Source organism: Chiloscyllium punctatum, chromosome 41 (genome assembly GCF_047496795.1).
Source record: "Chiloscyllium punctatum isolate Juve2018m chromosome 41, sChiPun1.3, whole genome shotgun sequence".
Lineage (NCBI taxonomy): Eukaryota > Metazoa > Chordata > Chondrichthyes > Orectolobiformes > Hemiscylliidae > Chiloscyllium > Chiloscyllium punctatum.
Genome location: NC_092779.1, coordinates 38543729 through 38558621, shown reverse-complemented (window position 1 = coordinate 38558621; position 14893 = coordinate 38543729). Strand labels below are relative to the sequence as shown.

Genomic DNA, 14893 nt, shown 5'->3' with positions numbered 1-14893 from the left:
GATGAAACCGGTGCAAACTCCACACAGACAGTCACCCAAGGCTGGAATTGAACCTGGGTCCCTGGTTCCTTATTAACTGGTGCTGTGAGGCAGCAGTACTAGCCACTGACTCACCATGCCACCCCTAAAAATTTCAAGTATTTACTATCTATTCTACTGAATATCATGAAAACTTTGATAAAATGATGATATCAATTTCAAGGCAACTCTAGAATATCTAAGGCAGAGGGCATGTTTGGCATGTTGAAAGTGAAGACTGCAGATGCTGGAGATTAGAGTCGAGAGTGTGGTGCTGGAATAGCACAGCAGGTCAGGCAGCATCTGAGGAACAGGAGAATCGATGGTTTGGGCAAAAGCGCGATGAAGACCGATTCCTGATGAAGGGCTTTTGCCTGAAACATTGACTCTCCTGCTCCTTGGATACTGCCTGATTTGCAGTGCTTTTCCAGCATCACACTCCCAACACTTTTGGTATGGTAGTAATGTGGAGGTAGTATCCTTGTCTCCAGACTTGCTTCAGAAGGGTGTAATAACAGCTCTAACCAAGATCATTAGAAAAGGAGTACTTTAATTGGAGTTTACTAAGGAAGGGAATGCTGACAATATTTCAGAAGAAGTAAAGATTATAGCAGTAAGAAATTGAGATGAGGGAGGTCATGGAAAGGCTGGCAATATTTCGAATGCATTAGATTATCTGCTTTGGATGATTTACCAAGTAAGTTGGGGTAGGGATAGCAGAACAGCTTGCCAGAAGGTTTGAAGTTTCACTAGATATAGGGGAGGTGCCATCAGAATGGAAAGCCTGATACAAGAAAAGTTTTAAGGTTATTCTTATTAGTTGTAGGCTTATTGGTTTAATAACTGTCGTGAATAAGGTTTTATAAGCAATACATCAGTGGAAAAGATAAGCAGGAAACTGGAAAATGTTAGGTAATTTTGAAGAGCTGGTTTTGATATGTAAAAGGCTTCACTATTCTAATTTTGGTGAAAAAAATGCTTGATGAAGGGAATGGATTTTAAGAAAACATAGAACATAGAACAATATAGAGCAAAACAGGCCCTCGATGTTGTGCCGACGTGTGAACTATTCTCAGCTCGTCCCACTACACTATCCCAAAGTCATCCATGTGTTTATTGAAGGATTGGTTAAATTTCCCTAATGTGGCTGAGTTGACTACATTAGCAGGTAGGGCATTCCACGCCCTTACCACACTCTGTGTAAAGAACCTGCCTCTGACATCTGTCTTAAATCTATTATCCCTCAATTTGTAGTTATGCCCCTTCGTACAAGCTGACATCATCATCCTAGGAAAAAGACTTTCACTGTCTACCTTATCTAATCTCTATCAAATCCCCTCTTAGTCTTCTTCTTTGCAATGAGAACAGACCCAAGTCTCTCAGCCTTTCCTCAGAAGACTTCCCTCCAGACCAGGCAACATCCTGGTAAATCTCCTCTGCACCTTTTCCAATGCTTCCACATCCTTCCCGAAATATGGGGACCAGAACTGTACGCAATATTCCAAGTGTGGCCACACTAGTGTTTTGTATAGTTGCAGCATCATATTGTGGCTCCGGAACTCAATCCCTCTACGAGTGAAACCTAACATACTATATGCCTTCTTAACAGCACTATCCACCTGGGTCTATGCACATGGACTCCAAGATCCCTCTGCACATTCACACTACCAAGAATCTTTCCATTGACCCAGTACTCTGCCTTCACCTCACATTTAGCTGCATTGAACTCCACTTGCCACCACTCAGCCCAATTCTGCAGTTTATCCAAGTCCCCCTGCAACCTGCAACATTCTTCCAAACTGTCCACTACTCCACAGACTTTAGTGTCGTCTGCAAATTTACTAATCCATCCACCTATGCTGAATATTTTCAGAGAACTAGTTTCTAATCCAAACTGCTAAATCACCCTCAATTCCATGCCTTTGCATTTTCTCCAACAGCCTACTATGTGGAACCTTATCAAAGGCATGTATACCACATCAACCGCCCTACTCTCATCTACACGCTTGATCACCTTCTCAAAAAACTCAATGAGGTTTGTGAGACACGACCTACCCTTGACGAAACCATGTTGACTATCTGAAATCAAATTGTTGCTAGCTAGATGATTACAAATCTTATCTCTTATAATTCTTTCCAAAACCTTTCCTACAACAAAAGTGAGGCTCACTGGTCTATAATTACCTGGGTCATCTCTGATGCCCTTCTTGAACAATGGCACAACATTTGCAATCCTCCAGTCCTCAGGTACTAAACTTGGAGACAAAGATGACTCAAATATCAAAACTAAAGGCTCTGCTATCTCCTCCCTAGCTTCCCAGAGAATCCTCAGAAATATCCCATCCGGCCCAGGGGACTTGTCTACTTTCACTCCTTCTAGAATTGCTAACACCTGTTTGTAACTAACCTCGATCCTTACTAGTCTAATATCTTGTACCTTACTATTCTCCTCTACAATGTTCTCCTTTTCCTGAATGAAAACCGACGAGAAATGTTCATTTAGCACCTCTCCGATCTCCACAGGGTCCACACTCAACTTCCCACTTCTGTCTTTGACTGGCCCTATTCCTACCCTAATCATCCTTTTATTCCTCACATACCTGTAGAAAGTTTTAGGGTTCTCCTTTATTCTATTTGCTAAAGACTGCTCATGTCCTCTCCATGCTCTTCTTAATTCTCTCTTTAAATCCTTCCTAGCTGATCTGTAACTCTTCATCGCCTCGTCTGAACCATCTTGCCCCATCAACACAGACGCCTCCTTCTTCTTCTTAACAAGAGATGCAATTTCTGAAGTAAACCATGGTTCCCTTCCCTTATCACTTCCTCCCTGTGTGACAGGGACACACAATATCCGTTCCTTAAACCAGCTCCACATTTCCATTGTCTGCATCCCCTGTATTTTGCTACCCCATTCTATGCATCTTAATTCTTGCCTAATCACCTTATAATTGCCCTTGCCGCATCGATAACTCTTGATGTGTGGCATGTACCTATCCCTTTCCATCACCAAATTAGACGTAACTGAATTATGGTCACTCTCTCCAAAGTGCTCACCTACAACTAAATCAAACACCTGGCCTGGTTCATTACCAAGCACCAGATCCGTGTGGCCTCCCCTCCTGTTGGCCCTTCGACATACTGTGTCAGAAAACTCTCCTGTACACATTGGACAAAAACTGATCCATCTGACATACTAGAGTCAGCATTTCCAGTCAATGTTGGGGAAGTTGAAGTCCCCCCATAATAACCACCCTGTTCCTTTCACTCCTACCAACAATAATTTTGTTAATCCTCTCTTCCACCTCCCTGGAACTCTGCGGAGGCCTATAAAAACCTCCAAGCAGTGTGACCTCTCCTCTCCTGTTTCTAACCTCAGCCCACGCTATCTCAGTAGATGAGTCCTCATCGAAAATTCTGTATGATTCTATGGAGCACTTGCTCCTATTTCTTAAATTGTTGTGAGTATGAAGCAAGAATGTAACGAAACTTTGTCAAACATTGGCTAGACCACAACTAAATTGTTGTACCTCCAGTTTCTGTGAGAAAGTTTCAAGGGCAATATGAATGTTCTGAGAATCATAAAATCCCGGCAGTATGGAAACTGGCCTTTACATTCAACAAGTCCATACCTACCCTCTGAACAATAACCTATATAAGACAATTCCCCTAACCTATCACTCTACATTTACCCCTGACTAATGCACCTGAACACTAATGGCAATTTAGCTTGGCCAATTCACCCAACCGGCACATCTTCGGACTGTGGGAAGAAACTGGAGCACCTGGAGGAAACCCACGCAGACATGGGGAGAACATGCAAACTCCACACAGACAGTCACCTGAGTTTGGAATCGATCCTCGATCCCTGGCACCGTGAGGTAGCAGTGCTAACCGCTGAGCCACCGTGCTGCACAGAGCACAGAGGACTTGGACGCAGGCATAGTAAGTTTGCAGATGACACTAAAGTCAATGGAGTGATGGACTGTGTGGAAGAGTGTTGCAGGTTGCAGGGGAACTTAGATAATCTGCAGAATTGGGCTGAGAGGTGGCAAATGGAATTCAATGTAGATAAATGTGAGGTGATTCACTTTGGGAAGAATAACAAGAAGGCAGAATGCTGGGCAGAAGTGGGTACTGCAGATGCTGGGGATTGGTTTCAGGATTAGAGTGATGCTGGAAATGCACAGAAAGTCAAGCAGCATCCGAGGAGCAGGAGATATTGATGTTTCAGGCAAAAACCCTTCATCAGGCAGAATACTGGGTCAGTGGAAAGATCCTTGGTAGTGTGGATATGCAGAGGGATTTGGTGTCCACGTACATAGATTCCTGAAAGCTGCCACCCAGGTTGATAGTGCTGTTAAGAAGGCATATGGTGTGTTTGGTTTTATTGGTAGGGGGATTGAGTTCCGGTGCTGCAATATCATGCTGCAACTGTACAAAACGCTAGTGCGGCCTCACTTGGAATATTGCGTACAGTTCTGGCCACCCCATTACAGGGAGGACGTGGAAGCATTGGAAAAGATGCAGAGGAGGTTTACCAGGATGTTGCCTGGTGTTGAGGGAAGGTCTTATGAGGAAAGACTGAGGGACTTGAGTCAGTTCTCATTGGAGAGAAGACGGCGAAGAGGGGATTTAATAGAGACATACAAGATGGTCAGAGGATTAGATAGGGTGGACAGTGAGAGTCTTTTTCCTAGGATGATGACATCAGCTTTTACGAGGGGGAATAGCTGTAAATAAAGGGGTGTTAGATTTAAGATAGATGTCAGAGGCAAGTTCATTACTCAGAGAGTGGTAAGAGCGTGGAATGCCCTGCCTGCCAATGTAGCTACCTCAGCTTGGAGAAGCTCATGGATGATAATGGGAAATTGTAGGTGGATGGGCTTAGATTAGTTCACAGATTGGCTCAGCATAACAGGCCCTTCAAGGGCTGAAGGGCCTGTTATGCACTTTATTGTTTTATATTCTATGTTTTATGATATTTGCCAGCAGTTTAGCACATTCTAGGGATTGAGGAAATTTTTTTGAGAAGAGCCTTAGAGTAAAGGAAATTGAGAGGATAGCTGCACTAGTTTGTGACCAGTTTAGATATGGTCAACAAAGAAAAAGTTGTCTGATTAGCTGATTGTAAAGGGACTGGTATTGATGTGCTTAAGAGGGTAGGGGAGACTGTGCATTATGATAATGGAACTGGAATTTGTATTCCAGAAGCCCAGTGTAATATTGGAGGATATGGTTTCAAATTCCATCATAACAGCTACTGGACATTGAATTCAATTAAATAAGGACATAAGAAATAAAAGCATGTAGAAACAATTCAGTCCCTCGAGCCTGCATCACCATTTGATAGGATCATGGCTGAACTCATCTTCGCCTCAAAGTCACTTTCCTGCCAGCTCTTGATATTGTTCAACACTATTAATCAAAAGTATATCTATCTTCTCCTTAAATTACATCATACAGCACACTGGGATAGTGAATTCCACAAATTCAGGCAAGACCTAAAAGATTTCATGAAACAAGCAGGAGAAGTGACCTATGCAGATAGAACATAGAACATAGCAAAATAGAGTACAGAACAGGCCCTTTGGCCCACGATGTTGTGCCGAGATTTAATCCTAATGTGAAATACAGTAACTTAACCTACGCACGCCTCAACTCATTGCTATCCGAGTGCATGTCCAACAGTCATTTAAGTGTTCCCAATGACTCTGCTTCCACCAGCACAGCTGGCAACGCATTCCATGCATTCACAACTCTCTGCGTAAAGAACCTACCTCTGACGTCTCCTTTATACCTTCCTGCAAATATCTTCAAACAGTGACTCCTCGTACCAGTCAAACCTGCCCTGAGGAAAAGTCTCTGGCTATTGACTCTATCCATTCCACTCACTACCTTGGATACCTCGATCAGGTCTCCTCTCTTCCTCCTTCTCTCCAGAGAGAAACGTCTGAGCTTATTCAACCTTTCTTCATAAGGCAAGCCCTCCAGTCCAGGCAGCATCCTGGTAAACCTTCTTTGCACCGTCTCCAAAGCTTCTGTATCTTTCCCATAATAGGACGACCAGAACTGGACAAAATATTCCAAGTGTGGTCTCACCAGGGACTTGTAGAGCTGTAGTAAAACCTCGCAGCTCTTAAACTCAATACCTCTGTTAATGAAAGCTAAAACACCATATGCTTTCCGAACAACCCTATCCACTTGGGTGGCAACTTTGAGGGATCTGTTCACTTGCACACCCAGATCCCTCTGTTCCTCCACACTGCCAAGAATCCTGTCTTTAATCCTATATTCAGCATTCGCGTTCGACCTTCCAAAATGCATCACTTCACATTTATCCAGGTTGAACTCCATCTGCCACTTCTCAGCCCAGCTCTGCATCCTGTTACACTGCAGCCTGCAGTAGCCCTCTATACTATCAACGACCCCTCCAACCTTTGTGTCATCTGCAAATTTACTAACCCACAACTCAACCTCCTCATCCAAGTCATTTATAAAAACTGCAAAGAGCAGAGGCCCAAGAACAGAGCCCTGCAGGACCCCACTCAACACTGACCTCCAGGCAGAATACTTTCCATCTACAACCATTCTCTGCCTTCTGTCAGCTAGCCAATTCTGAATCCAGATAGCCAAATCTCCCTGTATCCCATATTTCCTGACTTTATGAATGAGCCTACCATGGGGAACCTTATCAAAAGCTCATATGCAGCATATGAATGAAGGAGTCATTGAATCAGGATCATACCCTGATATGAAATGACAAATCAATGCAAGAAAGATTCAATTGGTTGAAGCCTGCCCCTGTAATCGACACTCCTCTTCTGGTAATCAATCACGGTGAGTGCTTTTTTCAGTGCATGTCAGCTGAGAAATATTTACTTGATAAAGATCTTGCTATAAAGTTAGAAATGACTGCATCTTTGATAATTGGTTTGCTGTGTGGAACTTTTAGTTATTTCTTTTATGACAGTCAGTTTGTAATATCTTCGAGATCTTGTGCACATCAAGGCTACCTATGTGGTTTAACCCAAAGAGAATTAGACATGGTAGTTGTGAATAAAAACATGATCATGGAAATATTAGCACCTATACAAGAAAACGGTAATGTTGCTTTGAGTTCTGCAAGTGGATTCTGGCCTGTGGATAATTTTTCCATCTGATACTGACCTGAATTGTTTTTCAAGTTTTGTTTTGATCTCCAACCTTTTATGTTTTCTTTAAATTCCTGGTGTTGAAGAAGGTTTGTGGCAGAGGCAAGGTATGAAGTTCTTTTAGAAGGCAGGGAGAAATGTCTCAGGCTAATGGGATTAAAACCACCTGATGAAGGAGCAGCGCTCCGAAAGCTAGTGCTTCCAGTTAAACCCGTTGGACTATAACCTGGGATTAATAGGGTTTGAGAAGTTAGGAATACGCTGGCTGAAAGTTTTATTTCTGCTGACAGAGGGAATACTTAACCAAGTCATAGTAGAAAATGAACTGAATGCTGCATTTGGTATGGAGCAACCTTCCTAGTAAGATTTACATCCAGAATTAAGGGAGAAGGACAGACAAAAGGCCAGTGAAGGGGAGAGAGAAAGAAACCCACACTGCTAACTGACACAGCAGTGAATCAGCAAGACAACCTTTGCTGTTTAAATTCATGTATCTCTGGCCATTGGAATGCATCTAGGAAAACTTAACAAATAATGAAACTCACACTCGTCTTGGGGGAAGCGGTGAGGGAAAGCCCACAGAACAGGAACAGATAAGTGCATAGTTTTCCATGTGTAACCTTGCTCTAAGTTTACAGTAGTGAGCAGAGTGGGTCTTTCTTGATTAAATTTTTTATTGAAATCCATCTCTTGATTAAATTTAGGGAGGATATTCCTGGGAATACATCCAGAGAAGTTATTGGGTGGAACTGAGAAATAAGAAAGGGACAATCACCGTCTTGGGGTTGTATTATAGACTGTCGAATAGTCAGCGGGAAATTGAAAAACAAATTTGTAAAGAGATTTCAGTTATCTGTAAGAATAATAGAGTGGTTATAGTAAGGGATATTAACTTTCCAAACATAGACTGGGACTGCCATAGTGTTAAGGGTTTAGATGGAGAGGAATGAAAGCATGTACAAGAAACTTTTCCGATTCAGTATGTGGATGTACCTACTAGAGAAGTTGCAAAACTTGACCTGCTCTTAGGAAATAAATACATGAGGTGTCAGTGGGGGAGCACTTTGGGACCAGCAACCATAATTCTGTTGGTTTTAAAATAGTGATGGAGAAGAATAGACCGGATCTAAAAGTTGAGTTCTAAATTGGAGGAAGGCTAAATTTGATGTTTTTAGGCAAGAACTTTCAAAAGCTGATTGGGGTTAAATGTTCGCAGGTAAAGGGACAGCCTAAAAATGGGAAGCCTTCAGAAATGAGATAAAAAGAATCCAGAGAAAGTATATTCCAGTTAGGGTGAATGGAATGGTAGGTATAGAGGATGCTGGATGAAGAGAGAAATTGAGGTTTTGTTTAAGAAAAAGAAGGAAGCTATGTCAGGTATAGACAGAAGAGATTAAGAGGATCCTTAGAGTATAATGGCAGTAAGAGCATGGGAAATCAGAAGAGCATAAAGGGGACGTGACATAACTTTGGCAAATAGGGTTAAGGAGAATGCAAAAAGTTTTTATAAATACATAACGGACAAAAGGGTAACGAGGGAGAGAATAGGATCCCTCAAAGATCAGCAAGACAACCTATGCATGGAGCCACAGGAGTCGGGGGAGACAATAAATGAGTCTTTTGCATCAGTGTTTACTGTGAAAAAGGATATGGAAGATATAGACTGTAAGGAAATAGATGGTGACATCTTGCAAAATGTCCAGTTTACAGAGGAGGAAGTGCTGGATGTCTTGAAACGGGTAAAGGTGGATAAATCCCCAGGACCTGATCAGATGTACCCAAGAATTCTGTGGGAAACTAGAGAAATGATTGCTGGGCCTCTTACTGAGATATTTGTATCATCGATAGTCACAGGTGAGGTGCTGGAAGACTGGAGTTTGGCAAACGTGGTGCCACTGTTTAAGAAGGGAGGTAAAGACAAGCAAGGGAACTATAGACCAGTGAGCCTGACCTTGGTGGTGGGCAAGTTGTTGGAGGGAATCCTTAGGGACAGGATGTACATGTAATTGGAAAGGCAAGGACTGATTAGGGATAGTCAACATGATTTTGTGCATGGGAAATCATGTCTCACAAACTTGATTGAGTTTTTTGAGGAAGTAACAAAGAGGATTGATGAGGGCAGAGCAGTAGATGTGATCTATCTGGACTTCAGTAAGGCGTTCAACGAGGTCCCCCATGGGAGACTGAATGGCAAGGTTAGATCTCATGGAATACAGGGAGAACTAGCCATTTGGATACAGAACTGGCTCAAAAGTAGAAGACTTCGATGGAGGGTTGTTTTTCAGACTGGAGGCCTATGACCAGTGGGGTGCCACAAGGATCGGTGCTGGGCCCTCTACTTTTTGTCATTTACATAAATGATTTGGATGTGAGCATAAGAGGTACAGTTAGTAAGTTTGCAGATGACACCAAAATTCGAGGTGTAGTGGACAGCAAAGAGGGTTACCTCAGATTACAACAGGATCTTGACCAGATGGGCCAATGGGCTGAGAAGTGGCAGATGGAGTTTAATTCAGATAAGTGCGAGGCGCTGCGTTTTGAGAAAGCAAATCTTAGCAGGACTTATACACTTAATGGTAAGGTCCTAGGGAGTGTTGCTGAACCAAGAGACCTTGGAGTGCAGGTTTATAGCTCCTAGAAAGTGGAGTCGCAGGTAGATAGGATAGTGAAGTATGCTTTCCTTTATTGGTCAGAGTATTGAGTACAGGAGTTGGGAGGTCATGTTGCGGCTATACAGGACATTGGTTAGGCCACTGTTGAAATATTGCGTGCAATTCTGATCTCCTTCCTATCGGAAAGATGTTGTGAAACTTGAAAGGGTTCAGAAAAGATTTACAAGGATTTTGCCAGGGTTGGAGGATCTGAGCTACAGGGAGAGGCTGAACAGGCTGGGGCTGTTTCCCTGGAGCGTCGGAGGCTGAGGGGTGACCTTATAGAGGTTTACAAAATTATGAGGGGCATGGATAGGATAAATAGGCAAAGTCTTTTCCCTGGGGTTGGGGAGTCCAAAACTAGAGGGCATGGGTTTAGGGTGAGAGGGGAAAGATATAAAAGAGACCTAAGGGGCAACTTTTTCACATAAAGCGTGGTACGTGTATGGAATGAGCTGCCAGAGGATATGGTGGAGGCTGGTACAATTGCAACATTTAATAGGCATTTGGATGGGTATATGAATAGGAAGGGTATGGAGGGATATGGGCCAGGTGCTGACAGGTGGACTAGATTGGGTTGGGGTACCTGGTCGGCATGGATGGGTTGGACTGAAGGGTCTATTTCCATGCTGTACCTCTCTATGACTCTATGACACCAAAATTGGAGGTGTAGTGGACAGCAAAGAGGGTTACCTCAGATTACAGTGGGATCTTGACCAGATGGGCCAATGGGCTGAGAAGTGGCTGATGGAGTTTAATTCAGATAAATGTGAGATGCTGCATTTTGGGAAAGCAAACCTTAGCAGGACTTATACACTTAATGGTAAGGCCCTAGGGAGTGTTGCTGAACAAAGATAGCTTGAAGTGCAGGTTCATAGGTCCATGAAAGTGGAGTCACAGGTCGGTAGGATAGTGAAGAAGGCGTTTGGTATGCTTCCCTTTATTGGTCAGAGTATTGAGTACAGGAGTTGGGAGGTCATGTTGCGGCTGTGCAGGACATTGGTTAGGCCACTGTTGGAATATTGTGTGCCATTCTGGTCTCCTTCCTATCGAAAAGATGTTGTGAAACTTGAAAGAGTTCAGAAAAGATTTACAGGGATGTTGCCAGAGTTGGAGGATTTGACCTGTAGGGAGAGGCTAAACAGGCTGGGGCTGTTTTCCCTGGAGCGTCGGAGGCTTTGTAGATCTCAAACAGGTCCCCCCTCAACCTTTATCTTTCTACTGAAAGTAATCCTAATCTACTCAACCTATCTTCATAGCTAGCACCCTCCATACCAGACAACATACTAGTGAACCTCCTCTGCACCAGTTTCAAAGCATCCACATCTTTTTGGTAATGTGGCGACCAGAACTGTACGCAGTATGCCAAACATGGCTGAATCAAAGTATTACATTACTGTAACATGACCTGCCAACTCTTCTACTCAGTGCCCCATCTGATGAAGGAAAGCAAGCCGTGTGCCTTCTTGACCTGCATTGTCCAACAAGTCCACACAGACTCTCCAAAGAGTAACCCACTCTCCCTACATTTACCCCTGACTAATGCACCTAACACTATGGCCCATTTTACCATGGCCAATCCACCTGATCTGCACATCTTTGGATTGTGGGATGAAACTGGAGCACCCGGAGGAAACCCACACAGCATGGGAGAATGTGCAAACTCCACACAGACAGGAATCGAAGCCAGGTCCTTGGTGCTGTGAGGCAGCAGCGCTAACCACTGAGCCACCATGCCACCCAGGGAACAATGGACCTGAACACCCAAATCTCTCTATACATCAATTTTCCCCAGGACTTTTCCATTTACTGTATATTTCACTCTTGAATTTGATCTTCCAAAATGCATCACCTTGCATTTGCCGGGATTGAACTCCATCTGCCACTTCTTTGCCTAACTCTCCAACCTATCTATATTCTGCTGTATTCTTTGACAGCCCCCTTCAGTATCTGCTACTCCACCAATCTTAGTGTCATCTGTAAATTTGCTAATCAGACTACCTATACCTTCCTCCAAATCATTTATGTATATCACAAACAACAATGGTCCCAGCATGGATCCCTGTGGAACACCACCGGTCACAGTTCTCCATTTTGACAAACTCCCTTCCACTACTACTCACCGTCTCCTGTTGCCCAGCCAGCTCTCTATCCACCTAGCTAGTAAACCCTGGATTCCATGTGACTTCACTCATCAGCCTACCATGTGGAACCTTATCAAACGCCGTACTAAAGTCCATGTGTATGACATCCATCAGTCAACTTTGTCACTTTCTCAACGAATTCTATTAGGTTTGTAAGACATGATCTTCCCAGCACAAAACCATGTTGCCTATCACTGATAAGCCCATTGTCTTCCAAATGGGAGTTGATCCTATCTCTCAGTATTTTTTCCCGCAGCTTTCCTGGCACTGACGTCAGGCTCCCCAGTCTATAATTACCTGGATTATCCCTGTTACCCTTCTTAAACAAGGGGACAGCATTAACAATTCTGGGGCCTCACCTGGGTTCAAGAATGCTGCAAAGAAATTTGTTAAGGACCCAAGTATTTCCTCTCTCTCTTCCCTCACTAACCTGGGATAAATCCCATCTGGACCTGGGGTCTTGTCCACCTTAATGCCTTTTAGAAAACCAAACACTTCCTCTCTCCTTATGCCAATTTGACTTAGAAAAATTAAACATTTATCCCTAATCTAAACAACGAACACGTTCTGCTCCTTGGTGAATACCGATGCAAGGTACTCATTAAGAATCTCACCCATTTTCTTTGACTCCATGCATAACTTCCCTCCTTTATCTTTCTCTAGTTACCTTCTTGCTCCTTATAGATTAGATTAGATTAGATTATTTACAGATACAGGCCCTTCAGCCCAGCAAGTCCACACTGACCCTCCAAAAAGCAATCCAACCAGACCCATTCCCCTACATTTACCCCTTCACCTAACACTACGGGCAATTTAGCATGGCTAATTCACCTAACCTGCACATTTTTTGGACTGTGGGAGGAAACCGGAGCACCCAGAGGAAACCACGCAGACATGGGGAGAATGTACAAACTCCATACAGAGCGTTGCCTGAGACGGAAATTGAACCTAGGTCTCTGGCATTGTGAGGCAGCAGTACTAACCACTGTGCTACCATGCCACCCATATTATAGATGAATAAATGGCTTTCGGTGCTTCCTTAACCCTGTTTGCTAAAGATATGTCGTGACCTCTTTTAGCCCTGTTAAATCCTCATTTCAGATTGGTCCTACATTCCCAATGTTCTTCCAATTCTGTCTTCAGTTGCCTAGACCTTATGTATCTTTCCTTTTACCTCTTAGGTCATCTTACAATTTCACCTATTTTCCATAGTATCCATGGTTTCCTAATCTTGCCATTTCTATCCCTCATTTTCACTCTAATCAATCTCTCTTGAAATGCCTTCCACATATCAAAGGTGGATTTACCTTCAAAACTCCCAACAAGGTGACCGCTCCTTTCCTGTTCCTAACCTCAGCCCATATTACCTCAGTAGACATGTCCTCATCAAACATCTTTCTACCATCATAATACTGTCCTTGACTAACAATGCCACACCTCTCCCCCTTTTACTACCTTCTCTGTTCTTACTGAAACACCTAAACACCGGAACCTCCAATAACCATTCCTGACTCTACTCTATCCATGTCTCTGAGTTGGCCACAACATCGAAGCCCCAGGTACCAACCCATGCTGCAAGTTCACCTACCTTATTCCGGATACTCCTGGCATTAAAGTAGACACACTTCAAGCCACATTCCTGCCTGCCAGTATGCTCCAGTGACCTTGAAGCCTTACTTATGACCTCACTACTCTCAATCTCTTGAAGCTATAATTCAGGTCCCCATCTCCCTACTGAATTGTATAAACCCTCCTGAAGAGCATTAGCTAATTTCCCTGAAGGATATTGGAACCCCTCTGGTTCACGTTTGGACCGTCCCATTTGTAAAAGTCCCCTCTACTACAGAATGAGCCCCAATTATCCAGGCATTTGAATCCCTCTCTCCTGTACCATTCCTGTAGCCACATGTTCAACTGCTCTCTCTCCGCATTTCTTGCCTTGCTAGTACATGGCATGGGTAACAAACCAGAGATAACAACTTTGTTTATTCCAGCTCTAAGCTTCCATCCTAGCTGCCTGAATTACTGCCTTCCATCCCTATCCCTTTTCCTACCTATATCATTGGTGCCTCTGTGGACCATGACTTGGGGTTGCTTCTCCTCCCCCTTAAGGATATTGAAAACATGATCAGATACATCATGAAACCTGGTACCTGGGAGACAACATACCAACCATGAGTCTCGCTCATTTCCACAGAATCTCCTATCTGTCCCCCTAACTGTGGAGTCCCCAATGACTAATGCTCTACTCCTCTCTCCTCTTCCCTCCTGAGCAAAAAGGACAGAGATCTGTACTCTGTGGTTTACCAGGTAAGTCATCTCCCCCAGCAGTATCCAAAATGGTATACTTCCTGTTGAGGGAGGATCACTGAGGAGCACTGCTGTTGGTTCCCAATGTCTGCTGGTTCTCTTTCTGTCCCCTGACCGTGAACCTATCAAACTTTCCTGTACCTGAGTTGTGACTACCTCTTTGTAACTCCTAGGAGAAAGTGAGGACTGCCAATGCTGGAGACCATTCCTGATGTAGGGCTTATGCTTGAAACATAGATTCTCCTGCTCCTCTTGCTGCCTGACCTGCTCTGTTTTTCCAGCAACACACTCTCTGTAACTCCTCCCAGTTATTCGCTCACCTTGTGAATGGTTTGAAATTAATCCACCTCTGCTTTATAACAGATTTGGGGCTCAAGTCTGAGATTTGGACAGATTTGGACTGACTTAGGATATGGACTGCCCTCACAGATCTAAACAGACTTGGAGCATAGTAGTTCCAGATGTTGAATTAAAATTTAATTGAGAAGTGGAAAATCTGTTTAATTTTAGTTGTTTGTTGTTGGTTAAATCAAAAGTGGGGAAATGACTAAAGTGGTTCTGGAGGTTGAGGATGCTTCCCAAATTTATCAAGAAAGTTTAAAAAGATAGAAACAGGTGT

At 43.4% G+C, this 14893-nt stretch overlaps 1 protein-coding gene across 13 annotated transcripts in view; it reads left to right on the top strand.

Moving 5' to 3' along the window:
• tmem108 (transmembrane protein 108) overlaps nt 1-14893 on the top strand; it is a 192818-nt gene that overhangs the window by 116759 nt on the left and 61166 nt on the right. The window contains exon 5 of one of the 13 annotated variants that reach the window (XM_072560727.1): nt 2716-2789. The exons of the other annotated variants lie outside the window; for them this stretch is intronic. Coding sequence (XP_072416828.1) covers nt 2716-2726 — 11 coding nt within the window. The 3' untranslated portion in view covers nt 2727-2789. Of the gene's footprint in view, nt 1-2715; nt 2790-14893 lie in introns of those variants that run through there. 13 annotated transcript variants of the gene reach the window in all.